The sequence below is a fragment of the Nerophis lumbriciformis genome, linkage group LG14 (genome assembly GCF_033978685.3).
Source record: "Nerophis lumbriciformis linkage group LG14, RoL_Nlum_v2.1, whole genome shotgun sequence".
Lineage (NCBI taxonomy): Eukaryota > Metazoa > Chordata > Actinopteri > Syngnathiformes > Syngnathidae > Nerophis > Nerophis lumbriciformis.
The window spans coordinates 27938286-27964114 of NC_084561.2; the positions used below are offsets into that span (position 1 = coordinate 27938286).

Below are 25829 nucleotides of genomic sequence, written 5' to 3' on the forward strand. Positions count from 1 at the left end.
CAACAGATTACGAATGTATTGAAACGGATGGTTGTAGTGTGGAGGCAGGTAGCAAAAATGAAATTGAAGAAGAAACTGAAGCTATTGAGCCATATCGGTTTGAACCGTATGCAAGCGAAACCGACGAAACCGACACGACAGCCAGCGACACGGGAGAAAGCAAGGACGAATTCAGCGATCGCCTTCTAACCAACGATTGGTATGTGTTTGTTTGGCATTAAAGGAAACTAACAACTATGAAGTAGGTTTACAGCATATGAAATACATTTGGCAACAACATGCACTTTGAGAGTGCAGACAGCCCATTTTTCATCAATTAATATATTCTGTAGACATACCCTCATCCGCGCTCTTTTCCTGAAAGCTGATCTGTCCAGTTTTGGAGTTGATGTCAGCAGGCCAGGGAAGCTAGGGTGGATAGGGGGTTTAGCTCACTCGTCTGCGGGAACAAACTGCCGCCATTGCTTGCCGTGCTTCCGAGGTCCTTTGTCCCTGAATTGCTCACACACTCCGGCAGATTCAATGGGGGTCTGGCGGCAGATTTCTTTGACTTTATCGTTGGAAATGCATCTGCTTTGAGTGTCGCAGGATATCCACACATTCTTGCCATCTCTGTCGTAGCATAGCTTTCGTCGGTAAAGTGTGCGGAACAAACGTCCAATTTCTTGCCACTTTCGCATCTTTGGGCCACTGGTGCAACTTGAATCCGTCCCTGTTCGTGTTGTTACACCCTCCGACAACACACCGACGAGGCATGATGTCTCCAAGGTACGGAAAACAGTCGAAAAAACGGAAAATAACACAGCTGATTTGACTCGGTGTTTGAGAAAATGGCGGATTGCTTCCCGATGTGACGCCACGTTGTTACGTCATCGCTCCGAGAGCGAATATTAGAAAGGCGTTTAATTCGCCAAAATTCACCCATTTAGAGTTCGGAAATCGGTTAAAAAAATATATGGTCTTTTTTCTGCAACATCAAGGTATATATTGACGCTTACATAGGTCTGGTGATAATGTTCCCCTTTAAATATGTATTCTGATATATGTTCTTCACCGAGAATAAGCCAAAATCAGTGAGTCTCAGTTTGAAAAATTTATTAATTGTATCATTTTTCTTTTAATAACAAATGAAAACGGGTCCCACAGACCCGAACACCACACAAGGGTTAAGAATACTTACCTTACTACACCAATCATGTCCAAGCCTCTAACATTTGTTTCAGTCATGGTGATATGTTGTGTAATTCACTATGTGGGAAGTTTGTTTATTGTTGCTTCGCCGCATTTCTTTCTTATCTGCAGCAGGACTCAAACCCCAACCGCCTGGTTTCAAAGTCCTGAGCTACCGTCACACTAAATTAACAAGCAAACTGTTACCTTTGCACTTTCGGGAAACTCCTCTGGTGTACAATGCAGAAGCACATGTCCTTTATTGGGTAGATTCATGTAGATGCAGTTGGCAGCGAGGTCATCAGGCACCGTCAGCTTGTCGTAACGATGATCACTCATTTGTTGCATGATCTGCACGCACAAATAAACACACACAGGAAATAGAGGTGAAAAAAAACAAAAAAAACACTTTTTGAGTGAGAAGCAAGGCCGCAATCCTAAGTCAGCACCGCGTGGCTCTGCCAAACCGCTCTCGGGGGCCTGGGGCGTTAATGGAGAACACAGGAGCAGACATTCTTCTTCAGCAGATGTCACATTATTTATGTAATCGAATGGAGGCGAAGGTGGGACTGGACGAGCACGGAGAGAGTTTGAGACGGACGACTCCCATGTTGCCAAGAGGAAGTGGGGGCGGGAGGTGGTCGGTGGGTGAGGATGTTATGACCAGAAGAGAGGCAGGTGTCTCCTCATGTTTACGAGTGGAACATGTGCGGACGGATACTACTGGGACAAAAAGGGAAGGGGAGTCGAAAGCATATTCAAAATGTCAACAGTCGTAAAAAGAATCTTAAAAACAATTTTTCAAAGCCTGATATAGACCTGACAATATGATCCTTTTCCCCCTCTAAAAATGGTGTATACTGCCTTACTGGGCTGAGAATAGTTTATTCTGTTCTCATGACTAAGTTATGTGTGATGGATGTTTTGGTGGTTGGATACAAAAGTGTGTGTTGGAAGGGGCTGTGTTTGCTACTCCATTGGGGCTTTTTCAGCAGCTCTTGTGAGAAACTGGCTTCTTTTTTGTAACCCGCAGATTTGCCCAGGAACAAAGATCAGGTCTACAGGTTTAGACTCGAGAGTGCTAACCAACAGAGCTATCAACTCAATGACCAGTGCAATTCTTTAGGGCAGGGGTGTCAAACTCATTTTAGCTCAGGGGCCACATGGAAGAAAATCTATTCCCAAGTAGGCTGTAATGGTCAAATCATGGCATGATAACTTGAAAATAAAGACAACTCCAAGTTCTTTCTTTGTTTTACTTTGACCAAAAATGGAACAAGCACATTCTGAAAAAGTACCAATCACAAATAATCCTCTGGACAAAGCACTTCAAGTTTGTTGAAAATTCTGAGGAAATTGGTGCAGCTTCAAAAACACAATGAGCTTAGGCTTGGTCTCAGTGTATCTACAAAGTCAGGATTACCGTATTTTTCGGACTATAAGTCGCAGTTTTTTTCATAGTTTGGCCGGGCTGCAGTGTGACTTATATATGTTTTTTTCCTTCTTTATTATGCATTTTCGACAGGTGCGACTTATACTCCGAAAAATACGGTAAACGTTAAGTCACACTCTTTCTGGGATTGAACAAAAAACACAACGTGTAAACTCTTCGAGGTATCAAATACCTCCTTTGTCATGTCCACGTATCAATCCAGAGCTAACTCACTAACTAACCGTAAGAAACTGAGGTAAAAACTATTCAAAGGGGTTAAGTTCAATACATCATCCCACTACCATCAGGGCGCAGGTACAGAACTATCAAATCCCGGAGGGCCCGCCTCAGGAAAAGCCTTATCCCTGCAGCTATAGCCGCCTTTAACAGCAGGCTCGGCCGACCTGTCTGACAAGCCTGTAAATGTGTGTTGGTCATGTATGATGTCTTTTTGTTATTTTTTATTTTTTTGTGATGTGTAATGTCTATTGTTTAAATGTACGGCAGTGACAATGAATTTCCCTAAGGGGACCAATAAATCTAAATCTAAATTTACTTTTCTCGTGTTTGACAGAGACATTTTGGGGGAGTAAGGGTGCCAAATAACGATGTTCGAAGCAGAAGACATAAAACGGCAGGTTTTAAGTTTGATGTGGGTCGAGGAGGAAGAGGAGCCACAGTCACCCTTTACCTAAATTATTCAATGTCTATATAAATGACATTTGTAAAGTTACAAAAGATTTAAAGTTAGTATTATTTGCGAATGATACAACAGCGTTTTATTCAGGAGAGGACACACAGAAGATAATACAAATAACAGAAGAAATTAACAAATTAAAAAGATGGTTTGACAAAAACAGACTATCGTTGAGTCTCAGTAAAACTAAAATAATGCTATTTGGTAACAGTAGAAGAGAAAGTCAAACACAAATACAAATAGACGGAGTAGAAATTGAAAGAGTAAATGAAACCAAATTTCTAGGTATAATGATTGATGATAAATTGAACTGGAAATCTCATGTAAAAAATATACAACATAAAGTAGCGAGAAACACATCAATAATGAATAAAGCAAAACACGTTCTAGACCAAAAATCACTTCATATTCTCTACTGCTCGCTTGTGTTACCATATCTGAGTTACTGTGTAGAAATATGGGGAAATAACTACAAAAGTGCAATTAATTCACTAACGGTGTTACAAAAAAGATCAGTTAGAATAAAACATAATGTTTGATATAGAGAACATACAAATCCTTGATTTATTTAATCAAAAATACTGAAATTCCATGACATAGTGAATTTGCAAACAGCTAAAATTATACACAAAGCAAACTATAACCTGCTACCCAAGAATATACAACAATTCTTCTCAAAAAAAGTGGAGAAATATAATCTTAGAGAAAAATGTAATTCAAAACATTACACTTAAGACCTTCAGTATATCAGTATGTGGAATTAAATTATGGAATGGATTAAGCGAAGCAATCAAACAATGTACTAATATGATCCACTTCAAGAAACTCTTCAAACTTAAAGTGTTTACAAAGTACAAAGAACAAGAACCATGACAAACATTCTCAATTTATTTCATCCATCCATTCATTCATTCATTCTCAAAATAAACTTACTTATCTCATCATATGAAATATGACTTACTTCACCAATTATTATTATTAAATTATTATTATTTATTTATTTTTATTGTGATTACTTATGGAGTATATCGTGAATAAATTGTGAACAGGAAGTGAACAAAAAGTCTTAGCAGCTGTTATGTAAAAGAAAAGGGGTAGGATTAAATAAGCTCTGCTTCTTCCTACTCCTTTTCGAACATGTTGAAAAGAGAAACTGGAAATTGTGATGTATCATGTTGTATGCTTGCATGTTCAAACTCAACTCAACTGTGTACCTCCTGCTTGGCCCCGGTATAAATCGTTTGCTTGCCTAACAAAATTGCTATTGTGACATCCAGTGGACACATTTAAAACAGCAGTTTCTTTCGTTCCAACAAGAAAAAAAGAAGCTAATCTTTATACTTTGCAAACTCATCACGTGGGCCGGATAAAACCTGTTCGCGGCCCTGATCCGGCCCGTTTGACACCCCTGCTTTAAGGCATCGGTGATTGAGTTTTACCAACATACCCTCACACGGCTGTAACGGTGGTGATCAGTGCAGTCAGAGGTGAATGTGATTTAAGTGCAGCAGAGCTAGGCAATGAGCTAAAAGCTTTGAGGTGTCAGCTCATAGTCCAGCACCCTCAAACTGCTGCACCAGCTGGAATCTGTTACATACACACTTAGTACAACATTTAAGGTAAAGTACCTTGAGTTTTGAGTTTGAGTTTGAGTTTGAGTTTATTTCGAACATGCAAGTATACAACATGATACATCACAATCTCCAGTTTCTCTTTTCAACATGTTGTTATTGTTCAATGTTGGGAATTCATGTAAATGCATGTGTCTGTCGCCCAATAAAACACAAACATCTACACTGCAAAAAGTCAGTGTTCAAAAACAAGAATAAAACATACATAAATTAGGGGTATTGTATTTGAACTAAGCAAAATTATCTGCCAATAGAACAAGAAAATTTGGCTTGTCAAGACTTTCCAAAACAAGTAAAATTAGCTAACCTCAATGAACCCAAAAATACCTTCAAATAGGTATATTCTCACTAATAACAACTGTACTACTATATGAGTACGTATTTTCTATTGTTTCATTGAAAATAAAACAGCAAAGTCCATTTGGCTGTCATCTGTTTTAATATGAGACACAATTGTGTCAAAGTCATGACTTTTTTTTCATGCTTGAAATAAGAAATGATTACTTTAAAAAAGTAGTTTTATACTTGTGAGTGTTGATGATAGAGCTTTGCAACAGTTGATATTCTAGTTTCAAGCATGTTTTACTCAATATAGGTTATGAAATCTCAGAAACAAGATGTAATATCTTACTGAGATAATTTAGGACCAAAACCCTTAAAACAAGTAAAACACTGACATAAAATCTGCTTAGTGAGAATAATCATCTTATCAGACAGACAATTAAGCAAATATCACCCTTATTTGAGATATTTAATCTTACCTAGATTTCAGTTTTTGCAGTACTTTTCAAAATACCATATGCATTCTTGGGAAAATATTTGTTTTCCACACAGTAAGTAAGGATAGCTACTGAATTTGGTGCTTTTATAGGGTATCGATTCGCGCAAAACCAAACAATGGCATATATCGGTACTTTGTTGCATGTCCGGTTGCAGACTCGGCACCGGCTCAGGCACTTGGCCGTGTAACAAGTAGTCAAGCTTTCAGAGCGCACTCAGCTGGACTGTCTTTAGGCAATGTTAACTTTTTTCTTGTCCAAAAAAAGCAAGAAAAATGTGCTGAAAAGTACAGATAGGCTCCACTTTTCAAAATGTACTAGCTCGATGCTAATTTCCATTGGATTTTCCATAGACATGTAATTAGCAATACCTAATCCTCCAAATTCTGTATCTAAAACTACAACTAAGATGCACGTTACAATCAAACAGCTGGCGTGTTACAAGTACAATACTTAGGGTATAAACACTTTGTAGGGCTCAACTTAAGAAAAGATTGGCACATTCAGCGTAATGGTCTCGCCAACTTAATGGCAAGAGCAACACACTACTCCAGTCTGTACTCTTCTGCCATCTAATGTAAAGAAAAAAATAATAGAGTCAATTTATTTTGAGTCTAATTGAAAAATGATTTAACATTAGACAAGTAGTGACTGAGAGTGCAGGAAAGGAAACTTTGGTAATGTCTTCTGAGGTGCTAGTGTGTGTGTGCATGTGCGTGAACAGAGGGATTTAAAGGTCACTTGGAGGAGTGTGATGTGCCTGCAGCAGAGCTAAATGAAAACAATCTTTATGTGCGTAACCACTGAACTCTCCTGTATACAGTGGGGGATTAGGAGATGGCAGATGGCAGACGTAATCATGACTCCACCAACAATTACAGTTATTATTGTTTAACTTTTCACCATAGCAAAGACGACTTTTCCTGGGGTGCACCAGTTGTTACAGAGTCATTTTTATGTTTTGCTGTAAAAGTGGAGATTTACTCATTTACTAAGCCAACTATTGAGAAAATAATGGTTGCGTGTTGACCTTAACATTTTCAGTGGATCGTACTTTTATACTACTATACAAGCACTATACATTGTATCCAAGTTGCATATATATTGTATTGTGCCTAGAGATGTCTGATAATGGATTTTTTGCCGATATCCGATATTGTCCAACTCTTTTAATTACCGATTCCGATATCAACCGATACCGATATATACAGTCGTGGAATTAACACATTATTATGCCTAATTTTGTTGTGATGCTCCGTTGGATGCATTAAACAATGTAACAAGGTTTTCCAAAATAAATCAACTCAAGTTATGGAAAAAAATGCCAACATGACACTGCCATATTTATTATTGAAGTCACAAAGTGCATTATTTTGTTTTATCATGCCTCAAAACAGCAGCTTGGAATTTGGGACATGCTCTCCCTGAGAGAGCATGAGGAGGTTGAGGTGGGCGGGGTATATTGTAGCGTCCCGGAAGAGTTAGCGCTGCAAGGGGTTCTGGGTATTTGTTCTGTTGTGTTACGGTGCGGATGTTCTCCCGAAACGTGTTTGTCATTCTTGTTTGGTGTGGGTTCACAGTGTGGCGCATATTTGTAACAGTATTAAAGTTGTTTATATGGCCACCCTCGGTGTGACCTGTATGGCTGTTGACCAACTATGCGTCGCATTCACTTGTGTGTGTGAAAAGCCGTAGATATTATGTGATTGGGCCGGCATGCAAAGGCAGTGCCTTTAAGATTTATTGGCGCTCTGTACTTCTCCCTATGTCCGTGTACACAGCGGCGTTTTAAAAAGTCATAAATTTTACTTTTTGAAACCAATACCGATAATTTCCGATATTACATTTTAAAGCATTTATCGGCCGACAATATCGGCAGTCCGATATTATGGAACATCTCTAATTGTGCCTGTAGAAAATAGTGGCTGAAATGTGAGGGGAATGCTGACTTTTGCAAGATACCTGATGCAAGTAAGACATAAACGTTATGTTTTGTCAAAGATCATTCCGAACCAATGGAGCAATAGAACAGGACAATATTTCCAATAAAGCTATCTAGAATAAATATTTTTCTAGAGTCATTATGGTTTATATTTTTGAGAAATAAGTAATTATGACTAGGGATGGGTACCTTTCACATTGGAACAGTATTGGTATCAGTACTCAATTAAATATGATTATTTCAATGAACAATTAATAATGAGCTGATATTTACAACTGTGCTGTCTTGTTTTCTTACACTTCCGAGTCTCATTTGCAAGTATGAATTAATTTGAGTTTGTCCTAGTTTTTTTGCTATGGTCAGGAAGTATTTTTTTTGCGCTGAATGTGTCAGTCTTGTCTTTTGTTGAGCCCTAAAAAAGTGTGTTTACTCTACAACTAATGTACTTAATATACACCAGCAGTTAGATTATATGTGCATCTTTGGTTGTAGTTTTGATTGCCAAATTTGGAGGGGTTAAAATCGCCATGTAAAATCCCCAATGCTAATCTGTAGCATTGGGGTTATTTACCTTTTTGACCTCGCGGTCCAACTTTTCCAATATAAACGGATGGGGCACTCAAATATTAACACTGAATTAGTAATCTTACTCTTGATTTTATTTGTGTTCAATAATTATATCTAACCTGTGTTATTACAAATATTTATTCAAACCTTAAACCTTAGGCTTAGGTTAGGCTGATACAAACTAAATATACTGCATAAAAAGGGACTTATAATAACTGACAGAACATACATTAACATACAAGTATGTTGCACTAAAACCCAATTAATAATGAATGTTTCTTTACTAAACTGTCAATAAAATTCAAGTACAATTGAAAATATCGGTTCACCACTTAGGTCATAATTGTTTAGCTTAATAAACTACAAACCCCGTTTCCATATGAGTTGGGAAATTGTGTTAGATGTAAATATAAACGGAATACAATGATTTGCAAATCATTTTCAACCCATATTCAGTTGAATATGCTACAAAGACAACATATTTGATGTTCAAACTGATAAACATTTTTCTTTTTGCAAATAATCATTAACTTTAGAATTTGATACCAGCAACACGTGACAAAGAAGTAGGGAAAGGTGGCAATAAATACTGATAAAGTTGAAGAATGCTCATGAAACACTTATTTGGAACATCCCACAGGTGTGCAGGCTAATTGGGAACAGGTGAGTGCCATGATTGGGTATAAAAACAGCTTCTCAAAAAATGCTCAGTCTTTCACAAGAAAGGATGGGGCGAGGTACACCCCTTTGTCCACAACTGCGTGAGCAAATAGTCAAACAGTTTAAGAACAAAGTTTCTCAAAGTGCAATTGCAAGAAATTTAGGGATTTCAACATCTACAGTCCATAATATCATCAAAAGGTTCAGAGAATCTGGAGAAATCACTCCACATAAGCGGCATGGCCGGAAACCAACATTTAATGACCGTGACCTTTGATCCCTCAGACGGCACTGTATCAAAAACTGACATCAATCTCTAAAGGATATCACCACATGGGCTCAGGAACACTTCAGAAAACCACTGACACTAAATATAGTTTGTCGCTACATCTGTAAGTGCAAGTTAAAGCTCTACTATGCAAAGCGAAAGCCATTTATCAACAACATCCAGAAACGCCGCCAGCTTCTCTGGGCCCGAGATCATCTATGATGGACTCATGCAAAGTGGAAAAGTGTTCTGTGGTCTGACGAGTCCACATTTCAAATTGTTTTTGGAAAAATTTGACATTGTGTCATCCGGACCAAAGGGGAAGCGAACCATCCAGACTGTTATCGACGCAAAGTTCAAAAGCCAGCATCTGTGATGGTATGGGAGTCCATTAGTACCCAAGGCATGGGTAACTTACACATCTGTGAAGGCACCATTAATGCTGAAAGGTACATAGAGGTTTTGGAACAACATATGCTGCCATCTAAGCGCCGTCTTTTTCATGGACGCCCCTGCTTATTTCAGCAAGACAATGCCAAGCCACATTCAGCACGTGTTACAACAGCGTGGCTTCGTAAAAAAAGAGTGCAGGTACTTTCCTGGCCCACCTGCAGTCCAGACCTGTCTCCCATCGAAAATGTGTGGCGCATTATGAAGCGTAAAATACGACAGAGGAGACCCCGGACTATTGAACGACTGAAGCTCTACATAAAACAAGACTGGGAAAGAATTCCACTTTCAAAGCTTCAACAATTAGTTTCCTCAGTTCCCAATCGTTTATTGAGTGTTGTTAAAAGAAAAGGTGATGTAACACAGTGGTGAACATGCCCTTTCCCAACTACTTTGGCACGTGTTGAAGCCATGAAATTCTAAGTTAATTATTATTTGCAAAACAAAAATAAAGTTTATGAGTTTGAACATCAAATGTCTTTGTAGTGCATTCAATTGAGTATGGGTTGAAACGGATTTGCAAATCATTGTATTCCGTTTATATTTACATCTAACACAATTTCCCAACTAATATGGAAACGGGGTATGTACTTTATGACTTTAGTTCCAGACTTCTTCTGTTTGTTTGATATTGTCATTACTGCCACAAGTGGTGGAAAAGTGTATTACAATTGAGTAACCACAGCTGAGAAACAGAAATTTTTTGGCAGACCTCTAGGGGGCGCTCGCTTCCCAACAATGGGCACCGGCTCTATGGTTAAGAAACACTGCAATGCAAATCAGCATCATGCTATCTTAAAAAGTGGAGCTCTAAGCTACGTTCCATACATCTTGGAAGTTGGAGCTGGGAAAGACATCAAAGCTGAATTATGAGCCACCAGTTATGAAGTCGGAAATTAAAATGACCACATCCCAAAAAAAGCCCTTCTTGCACTTGTCTGTCTGAATATAAATAACTTTGTGACAAATATGCGGTCTTTCTCCAACTTTCAAACAGGGTGGATGAAGAGGTAACACAAGGACGCAAATGTTAGCGATGTAGTACGCACATACCACACGAAAAAAAAGAGTCTACAGTACTGTAACATTCCCATATATACATCCAACAATCCAACTTATATGGCTGATTTGGTGCTACAAAAAATATGGTCAGAAGCGCTAATAACGGATATTACAGCAGCCATCTTTGAAAGCCAACTCTGGGGTGGTAAGGACTCTAACTTTCCAGGGGCTGTTTGAGTTCTGACTCGGAAATTCCGACTTCCCAGTACAATAAAACGCAGCATTACTTTCGAGCGTTTTTTTAATCGAGAACTCTTACTTTATTGGCATGGAAAATTGCACCATCACCTAGAGGCATTCTGCTATGAATACGCCTGTTTGGCCGCCAAGTGTTCGAGCGGGTGCTGAGTCTGCAACTGGGCGTGACGTCTCGGGCAAACCTAGATATAGAAAATTGGTGGAGATTTTACATAAATCAGTACTCTGTAGTACCGATGTAATTTGGTCGTTACCTATAAAAGTACTGAATTCAATATCCATCCGTAATTATGACTGAACGTTACGTATACACACAAACAAATGTGTAATAACCTCTGTGACAGTTTTGGACTTGTGTTGTTTTTGCCTGTGTGTTTGGTGTTGAATTCCTGGGCAGCGCTTTTATTTTGTAGTTTTCACTTCCCCTGTCTGCCACTGAGCGCTGGCTCCCACGCCTGTCCCTGATTGGCAACCGGGACTTACCTGTTTCTGTTTGCCGATCAGGCTCATATTTATGCCAGCCTGTTTATCTAACAGGGATGGATCATTTTTCTGTGAAGACTGTTAATTGTGTAGTGGTTTTCTGCAACCTCTGCGAGTATGCTTTGTATCTCGTGTTGCTTTACATTTACTGTGCACTTCCTAGCTGCACTAGTTTATTAAATGTAATTTTTAACTGCATTCCGCCTGCTCTTCCTGGCATCTTGGGGTCACGTTGCAAGCAACAATCCCCGTTTCTGACAACATGTATCTGTCTAAGATTCTAAGTTATTCTCTGAATTATTTGAGTAATATTTGTTAGAAGCCTGTCTTGTTAAATGATCAAAGAAACCCAAACAGAGGCAATTTTAGTAACAGGAACACACACAAACGCTTGTACAAACACACACTGCTATACTTCTGATGGTGCAGGTGTTTATGAAACACTATAATAAAGTGTAACTTTACTAGATTCTTAACTGTCCTCGTGTTTCAACTTAACGTGCGGCCCTCATATTCCCTTGAAAGAACCGTGACCTGTAGAGACAAGAAACCTCTGTGGGTAGAAACAGCAGACTTGTGCAATGTCGCCCTATTGCTGTTCAGGTGCTATAAAAAACTTGGAGTAGCTTAAATCACTTGATTTTTTTTCCTTTTCTAAACAACGTTGCAGTAGCAGTCTGAAGAACTCTGGCCTCTCCATGGACAGTTTGACAGTGGACCGAGCATAACGTTGATGCATAGGTTGGCAGAGGTCCATGCAATTCACAGAGTGGCAGTGGAAAATTAGTCAGGGAAAACAAACATCTCCACTGCCATCGAACAAATATTATTCATAATGCTCATCTGACAAGCTTTTACAAGAGAAATCTGAACTTGACTGATAAAAACCCTATGACTCCAGTTTGTGTAAAACAAATCATTGAGACTTTTTTTTTTTTTAAACCTGGTGAGACCGAAACTGGATCTTGTGGATGAACAATAAATGGTTACAATTGCGCCTTAATGCAAGTTTAGTCATGGAACTACTGATGTCAAGCTTTCATTGATACACCCTGAGAAGCCCGAGGGTCTAGGATACAAAAAAATGTTTCACGTGTAAGGAAGGAGACGATTTAGCATGTCCTAAAACAGTCTGACTTTTACCTGAAGGAATGCAAAAAAACATATAAATTACTTTTACAACGTTTTGGCAAACCATAAAAACTTCTTAAAATCATATGACAACAACTTACTTTAAAGGCCTACTGAAATGCGATTTTCTTATTTAAACGGGGATAGCAGGTCCATTCTATGTGTCATACTTGATCATTTCGCGGTATTGCCATATTTTTGCTGAAAGGATTTAGTAGAGAACATCGACGATAAAGTTCGCAACTTTTGGTCGCTGATAAAAAAGCCTTGCCTGTACCGGAAGTTGCAGACGAGTAGCGTGACGTCACAGGTTGTGGAGCTCCTCACATCTGCACATTGTTTACAATCATGGCCACCAGCAGCGAGAGCGATTCTGACCGAGAAAGCGACAATTTCCCCATTAATTTGAGCGAGGATGAAAGATTTGTGGATGAGGAAAGTGAGAGTGAAGGACTAGAGGGCAGTGGGAGCGATTCAGATAGGGAAGATGCTGTGAGAGGCGGGTGGGACCTGATATTCAGCTGGGAATGACTAAAACAGTAAATAAACACAAGACATATATATACTCTATTAGCCACAACACAACCAGGCTTGTATTTAATATGCCACAGATTAATCCCGCATAACAAACACCTCCCCCATCCCGTCCATATAACCCGCCAATACAACTCAAACACCTGCACAACACACTCAATCCCACAGCCCAAAGTACCGTTCACCTCCCCAATGTTCATACCGCACATATATTTCCCCAAAGTCCCCAAAGTTACGTACGTGACATGCACATAGCGGCGCGCACGTACGGGCAAGCGATCAAATGTTTGGAAGCCGCAGCTGCATGCGTACTCACGGTACCGCGTCTGCGCATCCAACTCAAAGTCCTCCTGGTAAGAGTCTCTGTTGTCCCAGTTCTCCACAGGACAATGGTAAAGCTTGAATGTCATCTTTCGGGAATGTAAACAATGAAACACCAGCTGTGTTATCCGGCACAACAGTCAGGGGGTGCATTCTACGGCGGGGGTGCGTTTTCCAGCACAACACCTGCCGCAATACACCGCTTCCCACCTACAGCTTTCTTCTTTGCTGTCTCCATTGTTCATTGAACAAATTGCAAAAGATTCACCAACACAGATGTCCAGAATACTGTGGAATTTTGCGATGAAAACAGACGACTTAATAGCTGGCCACCATGCTGTCCCAAAATGTCCTCTACAATCCGTGACGTCACGCGCAGGCGTCATCATACTGAGACGTTTTCAGCAGGATATTTCGCGCAAAATTTGAAATTGCACTTTAGTAAGCTAACCCGGCCGTATTGGCATGTGTTGCAATGTTAAGATTTCATCATTGATATATAAACTATCAGACTGCGTGGTCGGTAGTAGTGGGTTTCAGTAGGCCTTTAATTACTCAATTTGGTACTTTCATAAATTTCTTTTGATTCCTCGTTTTGAGTAGTTGAATCCTCAATTGTCAAATGTTGGTCTGACTGATGTTAATATACCAAATATACCACAGGCTGTAAATAAACCCAGCACCTGCACTTTTGAGTTCACATCCCTACCAGTCTCTGAGGTAATCAGTGCACTAAAGAGCCTGGATGCAACTAAAGCAGCAGGACCTGACTAAACTAAACCCCTTTTCTTAAAATTGGCTGCTGATTTTGTTGCTGAGCCTCTCTTGCATATGTTTAACCTAAGTCTGACAAAAGTATTCCAAACATCTGGAAATCAGCCTTTGTTCTTCCCCTGCTATAAGTGGGTTAACCCACAAATATAAATAATTACAGACCAATTTCTAAATAATGCATTTTTGTGAGGAACTCGCATGGCTGAGGTAATTGTGACCCCAAGATGCAGGAAACAGGAGAACGACATGCACACAAGAGTCTTTTAAAATACTCAAAACAGGAGGAGAAGTCATGCATCCAGCAAAAGGTCCCTAACATAGTCAATCCTCGAGCCCTGACTGGAGGGCAAGGCAGGCATAAATAGCAGCCTGATTGGCAACGGCAACCAGGTGTGCCAGGCTGCCAATCAGGGACAGGTGAGGGAAACAAGCGCTCAGGGAGACATGCAGGAAGGGGAACAAAAATAAGAGGAAACAAACACTAAGGAACCACAACCAGAAGTGAAGTGACAGATCGTCACACATTTTAGCCAAATTGTTTGAGAGGCTCATCAGTAACCAGCTAAATTATTTTTTAGTATCAAACAATATTTCATCTCCGTTTCAATCTGGTGTTAGAAAACAGCATAGTACTATTATAGCTGCACATAGGGTCCTAAATGATTTAATCGAGGCTCGAGACGGCAATAAACAACGTGTCGCTCTTTTTATTGATTTGTTGAAAGCATTTGACACAGTAGACCACAAGTTAATTCAAGCCCTTCATCACATTGGATTGTCTAAAAAGGCAGCTGCTTGGTTTATAGACTATCTTTCCAGCAGAACACAATGTGTACAGGTGGCTGGGACGACCTCTTCATTACTGGACATTACCAAATAAGCTCTACAAGGCTCAGTGCTCGGTCCCATTTTATTTTCTATCTGTATAAATAATCCTTGTAACAATTTGTCAAATGAAATATACCATTTGTATGCAGACGACACCATTATTCATTGCTGTTCAACCTCCATCACTCAGACTTTTGAGTTTTTACAAGCTGCTTTTTATGTCATCCAGGCTCACTTATTTGATCTTAAAATTGGTTTTAAATAGAGATGTCCGATAATATCGGACTGCCGATAATATCGGCCGATAAATGCATTAAAATGTAATATCGGAAATGATCAGTATCGGTTTCAAAAAGTAAAATATATGACTTTTTAAAACGCCGCAGTGTACACGGACGTAGGGATAAGTATAGAGCGCCAAAAAATCTTAAAGGCACTGCCTTTGCGTGCCGGCATAGTCACATAATATCTACAGCTTTTCACACACACAAGTGAATGCAAGGCATACTTGGTCAACAGCCATACAGGTCACACTGAGGGTGGCCGTATAAACAACTTTAATATTGTTACAAATATGCGCCACACCGTGAACCCACACCAAACAAGAATGACAAACCCATTTCGGGAGAACATCTGCACCGTAACACAACATAAACACAACAGAACAAATACCCAGAACCCCTTACAGCACAAACTCTTCCGGGACGCTACCATATACACCCCCCACTACAACCCCCCCGCCCCCCTCCCACCTCAACCCCGCCCACCTCAACCTCCCTATGCTCTCTCAGGGAGAGCATGTCCCAAATTCCAAGCTTCTGTTTTGAGGCATGTTAAAAAAAAAAAAGCACTTTATGACTTCAATAACAAATATGGCAGTGCCATGTTGGCATTTTTTTCCATAACTTGAGTTGATTTATGTTGGAAAACCTATGTTACATTGTTTAATGCATCCAGCGGGGCATCACAACAAAATTAGGCATAATACTGTGTTAATTCCACGACTGTATGTATCGGTTGATATCGGAATCTGTAATTAAGAGTTGGACAATATCGGATATCGGCAAAAAAGCCATTATCGGACATCTCTAGTTTCAAATACAGATAAAAGCAAGTTTTTCTTTCATACAAGGGTTCTACATTCCAAATATTGTAATATCCAAAGGAAACCCTATAGTATTTGGATTTTACTCTTGACCAGGAGCTTTCATTTAAAGTCCATATTTAACAACTTGGTTTTTAAGCTTAGGGTAAAGCTTGGGTTCTTTTTTAGAAATAAAACCTTCTTTCTCTCTTAAGGTTAGAAACATTTGGTTACAGCAACTCTCAGCAATTGGTGATGGAGATGCACTTTTTTTTTGGTGCTTCATTTAAATGCCTTCAGTCCTGAGCACAAAGAATGTGTTACTGGCTGTCATCAAATCACATACAATGAACTCAACTGAAACAACTGGAAATATGTGATGCATTACATTGTACCGTATGCATGTTCGAAATAAACTGAAACTGAACTGAACGGAACTCTCAACTGAATATGAAATCAGACTTATCTTCACAGAGCGCACACAGATACACACATTGGCTGACTATCATTTTTAAGGCTCTATTACGTTTAATGGCTCCCTACTTGTGTACTTAGAAACAGCTCTTACGCATTATGTTCTAACTATACTGTTCCTCCTACAGACTGAACTTGGCAAAAGAGCTTTTAGCATTGCTGCCCCTCTGGCATGGTATACATTACGAACTTAACTGAAACGCTCTGAACTACTTCCATTTGGAGCCTTCTGTTGTATCCTGAGGGACAGACAGCGTGAGACGTTTGCACAGTGCCTGTGTTTTTACAAAGTTTAAATCTTAATTGTTTTATCTAAGTTCTTTTCCACCGCATGAACTTTTCAGGAACTTTCCCATTTAATGCCTCCCTACTTGCGTACTTTGTTCAACCAAAAACTACTCGGGTAGATTTAGTTCTTCAGGAACCTTTCAGAGTTCCTCCGAGCTTGGTGGGACATTTCGAAACTACCATGAACCTTTTCGGGGGCTGTGCTATCGAACGCTGATTAGTGGAACACCGCTGGGGCTGTTCCTAATACTTCATTTTCAAACACATTTCTATTTATATTACAACAAACTTGACAACGAAGAGAAAGAAGAACGAAATAAACTTTTGTGGGGCGTCTGTGTGCTGAAGAACGTTGATCAGTGGAATTATCTTGCAGTATTTTTACTCAGCCGTAGTCTTTAAACTTTATCCGTGCAGTTTAGGAGAGGCTTTCATTTATCCCACAAAGGGAACAATTACATTGTTGCAGTGCAGGTTTTTACATATGGGAACAGAAGTAAAGCGTAATAAAAAAAACAAATACATTGTAATAAATACTACATATTGCTCACTAATATGTATAGATATAAGATAAAATACAACAAAAAAACATTAACATCGGTATTGCACACCACAAAAAAAACTCATCGCAGTAATCACATAAGTGTATTGTAAAGTCTTATGGCTGCGATAAGGCTCCTTCTTGCACTGTGGATGTAACCGTCTAATACTGAAGGAGCTACTCAAGCTACTCAAGGGGTGAGACGGAATGGACATTATGGATGTCAACTTGGTCAGCATTCTTCTGTCAGCCACCTCCTCAATGCTGTCTAGTGGGCAGCCTAGGATGCAGTCAGCTCTCTTAATCAGTTCTTGTCTGACTTTGCTGCCTTCACCCCAGCAAACGGCGGCACAGAACCCCACAGTGTGGTAAAAGGTGACCTGCACACCCCGAAGGACCTCAGTGTCCTCAAGAAGTGTAGGGGACTTTGACCCTTCTTGTACATAGCGTTTAAATTGTGAGTTCAATGTTGTTTATTATTTCCTACAAACTTAATTTCGATAGAACAAGAAGTGCACGGACTCTTTTAAACGTGTTAACGGAGGCGTATGAATAGAGGCTCGAAGCATTGACCTCAGCTGCTTATTACTCTTGACTTTGTTGGTTAAATGTGAAATTAAGGAGGCAGTACACAAGCGGAATGAAGGTAAATGACATAAAATATTAATTAATTACTTTATTACATGTTGTAAAAGTAGTCAGTGACACTCCATTTGTGTAGTTATTAGCCTCAACCCAAGTGAACAGAATGCTAATGCTAAAATGCTAACGCTAAAGCTGATGTGTTTGTGTTGTCGGCGTGAGATAAACACTGACACTTACTATTTGTGTATTGTTATTTACAGCTGAAATGGACCACAGGGTCCCTCATGAATTCATTATTTACTGAGAGGACGACTTTCTGACTGTTGGACATTGCAGACAAAAGCCTGACTTTTTATAAACAATTTGGTACACTTTGTTTTTTAAATCATATCGTTTTGTATATTATTGCTTTGTATTTGATTTACTTACTTTTTAGTAAAAGAACTGCTACCCAATGTCGTCCGTTTATTTACATGCTACCAGTGTAGAATTATACTAATGCACTCCCCCATACGATTTATATAAACCACCCTGAAGTGTGAAATGCGGTGGAAACCACAAGTTTCTACAGGAACCTCTAGTTCCTGGAACTAGAGGTTCCAGGAACCAAACTTTTGGTGGAATAGGGCCCATTAATTTACAGTTCCATTTTAGGCATCTTAAAAGTTGTGTCTTAACTGAGTCATTTTTTGGTTTCTTATCTGGTTAAAGGTTAAATAAAGGAAATATATATATATATATATATATATATATATATATATATATATACACACACACACACACACAGTACAGGCCAAAAGTTTGGACACACCTTCTCATTCATAACACAACTGATGGTCCCAACCCCATTGATAAAGCAAGAAATTCCATTAATCAACCCTGATAAGGCACACCTGTGAAGCGAAAACCATTTCAGGTGACTACCTTTTGGAGCTCATCGAGAGAATGCCAAGAGTGAGCAAAGCAGTAATCAGAGCAAATGATGGCTATTTTGAAGAAACTAGATTATAAAACATGTTTACAGTTGTTTTTTTGTTAAGTACATAACTCAACATGTGTTCATTCATATTTTTGATGACTTCAGTGACAATCTACAATATAAATAGTCATGAGAATGAAAGAAAACACATTGAATGAGAAGGTTTGTTAAAACTTTTGGCCTGTACTGTATATGTATAAATGTTCACATATATAGATATATGTATTCTATATATGTACATATATATGTATTTCATATATGTACATATATATATATATATATATATATATATATATATATATATATATATATATATATATATATATATATTTATATACAGTATATGTATATACAGTATATATATGTATATATATATATATATATATATATATATATATATATATATATATATATATATATATATATATATATATATACAGTATATGTATATACAGTATATATATATATATATATATATATATATATATATATATATATACACACGTATATACAAGCGGTAGAAACTGTATGGATGGATATAGTTTGTTTACATTTCTGTGTTGTTGCTACCTTTATTTGGAACTTCTGTTGCTGTAGCGGCATGAATTTGTTTACATGTGTTTTGGGTGTACGTGCGTTCGGGTTCCTGCTGGTGTTCAGTAAAATTGGATACAGGTCACCTGAAAAGTCAATAAAACAGGGCAGTTTAAAAAAACTATATTGTATGTAACACTGGATTATTAGATACATTGGTTATTTGTTTGTTATTATGAACTCATTATTAGGACCTTTATTCCAGCCTTGGATTGAACATTCTTTTATAAGACTATGAAGCGACCTTCCTACTATTTTGGTGTTTGTTATATATAAGTAATGAGCATTTTGCTTTAAAAACAGACACATTTAGGAGCCACTGTTGTCCTACTTTGCTGCTGACTCAGAGAATCTCCAGTCACGTAACAGGCGGGGAAGCCTTGTGCCATATCCCATATTTAGTTCTTAACCTCGCCAATCAGTTTGGCTCCTTTTAATCGATTTCATATCAATGTCCATGAGGTCATGTTAGTTTGTTTCTGAGGCTCAACTCAATTTGAGCCTAACCTTTACTTCACTGCGAGTGAGTAATACACAGTATAAACATCCTTGAGGGAAGCCCTGAGTGGTGACCTCATGACTGAGACTGGGAAGGGGTGCCTCGTGGTGAGCTAAAATGAGTGGGTGCTGCGGCCCCGTACAGTATTTTAGGGGCAATGACTTCATAAGAGAGGCTTGGTGGTGAACGGGACTGACGGATGATGAAATCCATCTGGTCAACATGCATTCTCTTCTTTGGGAGAGCAAAACACTCAAAAGTCCACAAACATTTACATGTGTCCAGAGACTTGCTGTGTTATGCAAAACCTTAAACTCACTGCAAACAAGACACAACAGTGTGTGTATATATATATATATATATATATATATATATATATATATATATATATATATATATATATATATATATATATATTAGAGATGTCCGATAATGGCTTTTTTTTTTGCCGATATCCGATATTCCGATATTGTCCAACTCTCGATACCGAGATATACAGTTGTGGAATTAACACATTATTATGCCTAATTTTGTTGTGATGCCCTGCTGGATGCATTAAACAATGTAACAAGGTTTTCCAAAATAAATCAACTCAAGTTATGGAAAAAAATGCCAACATGGCACTGCCATATTTATTATTGAAGTCACAAAGTGCATTATTTTTTTTAACATGCCTCAAAACAGCAGCTTGGAATTTGGGACATGCTCTCCCTGAGAGAGCATGAGGAGGTTGAGGTGGGCGGGGAGGTGGGGGGAGGGGGGTTGGTAGTGGGTAGCGTGGGTGTATATTGTAGCGTCCTGGAAGAGTTAGTGCTGCAAGGGGTTCTGGGTATTTGTTCTGTTGTGTTTATGTTGTGTTACGGTGCGGATGTTCTCCCGAAATGTGTTTGTCATTCTTGTTTGGTGTAGGTTCACAGTGTGGCGCATATTTGCAACAGTGTTAAAATAGTTCATACGGTCACCCTCAGTGTGACCTGTATGGCTGTTGACCAAGTATGCGTCGCATTCACTTGTGTGTGTGAAAAGCCGTAGATATTATGTGATTGGGCCGGCATGCAAAGGCAGTGCCTTTAAGATTTATTGGCGCTCTGTACTTATCCCTACGTCCGTGTACACAGCGGCGTTTGAAAAAGTCATATATTTTACTTTTTGAAACAGATACCGATAATTTTGAAACCGATAGCGATATTTTCCAATATTACATTTTAAAGCATTTATAATATCGGACTGCCGATATTATCGGACATCCCTAATATACATATATATTTGGTATTTCTTTTGTCAGAGTTACACATTTCGGGGGGAAAAAATGCCCTGTAATGCAAAACTAGGGCTGTCAAAGTTAACGCTTAAACAGATGCGATTAATCACACAAAAATTATCACATTAATCATGTATAACATCAAATTAATCCTGTAATTTATTTTGACCGTACATGCATGTAATTTGCATGTATTTCAGTGACGAATTACTTACGATTGAAGCACAACACCTAAAAAAATAAATGCCATCAACCGTAAAACCAAAAGGCATCTGGTGGCAAGAAGGTCACTAGTACGTTAACTACAAGCAGTGGACGACAAACTACACTGCCGGAACACATCAGTGAAAAAAAAAGTACTACAGATAAGTTGGGCAGTAATTAATCGTTTAATCAGTGATTAATCTGAATTACGAATAGGTAATATGGCCTAAACTCTATATCATGATATATGTTGCAGCCTCTTTTGATAAATATATACACTATATTGCCAAAAGTATTTGGCCACCCATCCAAATGATCAAAGTCAGGTGTCCTAATCACTTGGCCCCCGCCACAGGTGTATAAAATCAAGCACTTAGGCATGGAGACTGTTTCTACAAACATTTGTGAAAGAACGGGGCGCTCTCAGGAGCTCAGTGATTTCCAGCGTGGAACTGTCATAGGATGCTACCTGTGCAACAAATCTAGTCGTGAAATTTCCTTGCTCCTAAATATTCCAAAGTCAACTGTCGGCTTTATTATAAGAAAAGTGAAGAGTTTGGGAACAACAGCAACTCGGCCACAAAGTGGTAGGCCAAATAAACTGACAGAGAGGAGTCTGCAGATGCTGAAGCGCATAGTGCAAAGAGGTCGCCGACTTTCTGCACAGTCAGTTGCTCCAGAGCTCCAAACCTAACGTGACCCTCCAATTAGCCCAAGTACAGTACGCAGAGAGCTTAATGGAATGGGTTTCCATGGCAGAGCAGCTGCATCTAAGCTATACATCACCAAGTCCAATGCAAAGCGTCGGATGCGGTGATGTAAAGCACGTCACCACTAGACCCAGAGACAGTGGATACGCATTCTCTGGAGTGATGAATCACGCTTTTCCATCTGGCAATCTGATGGACAAGTCTGGGTTTGGAGGTTGCCAGGAGAACGGTCCATTTCGGACTGCATTTTGCCGAGTGTGAAATTTGGTGGAGGAGAAATGATGGTGTGGGGTTGTTTTTCAGTAGTTGGGCTTGGCTCCTTAGTTCCAGTGAAAGGAACTTTGAATGCTCCAGGATACCAAAACATTTTGGACAATTCCATGTTCCCAACCTTGTGGGAACAGTTTGGAGCGGGCCCCTTCCTTTTCCAACATGACTGTGTACCAGTGCACAAAGCAAGGTCCATAAAGACATGGATGACAGAGTTTGGTGTGGATGAACTTGACTGGCCTGCACAGAGTCCTGACCTGAACCCGATAGAACACCTTTGGGATGAATTAGAACGGAGACTGAGAGCCAGGCCTTCTCGACCAACATCAGTGTGTGACCTCACCAATGCGCTTTTGGAAGAATGGTCAAAAATTCCTATAAACACACTACGCAACTTTGTGGACAGCCTTCCCAGAAGAGTTGAAGCTGTAATAGCTGCAAAAGGTGGACCGACATCATATTGAACCCTATGGGTTAGGAATGGGATGGCACTTCAAGTTCATATGTGAGTCAAGGCAGGTGGCCAAATACTTTTGGCAATATAGTGTATATCGCCAGGGTTTCCCCTTAATGTAACTGATGGTGGTGCACCGCCATGGCAAAATCATAGCTGCCACACCATGTGTTGATATCCTTTACACAATGATGTCGCTTGTTGATGCAGTACAGCCTGAGGGATCCAAGGTCACGGGCTTAGCTGCTTACGTGCAGTGATTTCTCCAGATTCTCTGAACCTTTTGATGATATTACGGACCGAATTGGTGAAATCCCTAAATTCCTTGCAATAGCTGGTTGAGAAAGGTTTTTCTTAAACTGTTCAACAATTTGCTCACGCATTTGTTGACAAAGTGGTGACCCTCGCCCCATCCTTGTTTGTGAATGACTGAGCATTTCATGGAATCTACTTTTATACTCAATCATGGCACCCACCTGTTCCCAATTTGCCTGTTCACCTGTGGGATGTTCCAAATAAGTGATTGATGAGCATTCCTCAACTTTATCAGTATTTATTGCCACCTTTCCCAACTTCTTTGCCACGTGTTGTGGCATCAAATTCTAAAGTTAATGATTATTTGCAAAAAAAAAAATTGTTTATGAGTTAGAACATCAAATATGTTGTCTTTGTAGCATATTCAACTGAATATGGGTTGAAAAGGATTTGCAAATCATTGTATTCCATTTATATTTGCATCTAACACAATTTCCCAACTCATATGGAAACGGGGTGTGTACGTTGTACAAAAAGTAGCAACAATTAAAAATGTAGCAAAACGATATAATGTAAAAATATATGTAAATACTAATCAATGATAACAAAGATTTGTTTTTAAATGTACATACGTCTCCATTTTTTGAGCCCTTTTAAAGAAAATCATATCATCATAGCAAATTGTGCAAATTATAAGATGACGTCATGTCGACCACGACCCCACAGCCACAGGTATTTTGGCAATCTAGGGGAAAACTTCTCTCACAATATGTTAGTTGGCATATAAATGATCACAGAACCATTTTAAAACAGGTTACAATGGCTGCTGACGTTTGCAGAAACAGTGTGTAATCTCCTGTTGTATTATTTTTTTCAAAACTATTGTCAATCTACTTGCTAATTTACTGTTAATAGCAGGCTCCTTTTTGCTGTAATATGGTTCTATCCACACTTCTGTTCAAATGTGTTTTACAAATTTGGCTATGAGTCCAATACCAAGTAGTTACAGGGACAGTATTGGCCGTACCGATGTTCGTATTTAACCTTTTCAAGATTATTAAATTATAACATTTTTGATCACAATTAAAAAACACAGTATTGGGGTGTAACAATATCAATTCATGATTAAATGATTTTCTTGTTCCCTAGTACTGTATATATAAGACAATATTTATAATAGTCATTAGTGCCAAAATGATAAAAGCAAAAACACTTGTGGAGGGAGGTGTGGCCAGCGCTGCCTGCAGGAGCGGAGGTCACCGCCTCTGTCCATGGTGCTGAGGACAGAGCACCATCAGACGGGGGCGTGGCAGTGCCAACGGCGAGACACAACTGAACAGGTGATTAGATTTCCCAGGTGGTACGAGTTGTCTAATCACCTGTTGTCTTTAACAGTAGCGGTCGGGAACAGCAGGAGGAGGAGGCCTTGGGAGTTGGAGAGGAAGAACACGGACTTAAAAGTCAACTAGCGTAAACAATTGATGCTGAAAAAAACCTTGTTCAACTCTGAACGCCAGACTCCTGTGAACGTGTGTGATCAGCGGAACCCGCTCGGAAGTGACTTCCACAATACTATTGGCTATGATTTTTTAGTTTTTAAACAATAAATAAATCATCAAATAATCAAAAAAGATTTGTAATAATTATAAAAAATATCCATCTAAATACTGTAGTATTGACCATTTGCTGATACAATACTTGTCATTGCCCTGTTTATCGGTTTGCTATACTCTTCATGTATCTTTCTATGATGCGTAGTGTAGCACGTTTAGCTATTCCTAGTCCTTGAGTCTTCCAGTGATAATGGTCTATTTGCTGCCATGGAGGCGAGATTCAGGAGGAGGCTACAGTACATTGTGTTGAGGACGCCATTGTTCGCTTGTCGCTGTCACATTTGTGGGACACAGCTAGAATGTGTCATTATCATGCATTATCACGATGTGATGATAGCATTAAAAGCTCAATTGTCTGACAAGTTTGTATCCTTTATATCAGTGGTCCCCAGCCTTTTTGTAACTGCGGACCGGTCAACGCTTGAAAATTTGTCCCACGGACCGTTTTTTTTTTGTCATAAAAAAATACAATCATGTGTGCTTACGGACTGTATCCCTTGCAGACTGTATTGATCTATATTGATATATAATGTAGGAACCAGAAATATTAATAACAGAAAGAAACAACCCTTTTGTGTGAATGAGTGTGAATGAGTGTAAATGGGGAGGGAGGTTTTTTGGGTTGGTGCACTAATTGTAAGTGTAGCTTGTGTTTTTTATGTTGATTTAATAAAAATAAAAATAAAAAAAATAGTTGGTTTTTTTGTGTTTTTTTTCTTGTACGGCCCGGTACCAATCGATCCACGGACCGGTACCGGGCCGCGGACCGGTGGTTGGGGACCACTGCTTTATATTAAATATTGTCTATATCCTGCAACTCTAATCTAATTTTTTTTAAATTTATTTTTATTTTTTAAATTTATTTTTTGACAGCACTGGTTCTCAGGTGGATACACTGTCATTAGCAGTATAACACACATTTAGAAGTCTGAACAGTGAGTTCCAGAACGTGTATCAGACAATAAGAATTAACAAGCCTTCAATTTGAACAATTTTTTCCTCACCACGTCATGACCATACGAAATGCTTCCAAATCTAAAAACAACTATTAAAACAGTGGTTATACAATGATGTTGATCGCAAAAGGGATT

General features: G+C 39.0%; 1 protein-coding gene across 2 annotated transcripts in view; it reads right to left on the reverse strand.

The window, feature by feature from the left end:
- ddah1 (dimethylarginine dimethylaminohydrolase 1) overlaps positions 1–25829 on the reverse strand; it is a 188655-nt gene that overhangs the window by 15546 nt on the left and 147280 nt on the right. For both annotated transcript variants that reach the window (XM_072914693.1, XM_061975677.2), the window contains one exon: positions 1378–1521. In XM_072914693.1, the coding sequence (XP_072770794.1) occupies positions 1378–1521 (144 nt within the window). The remainder of the gene's footprint in view (positions 1–1377; positions 1522–25829) is intronic.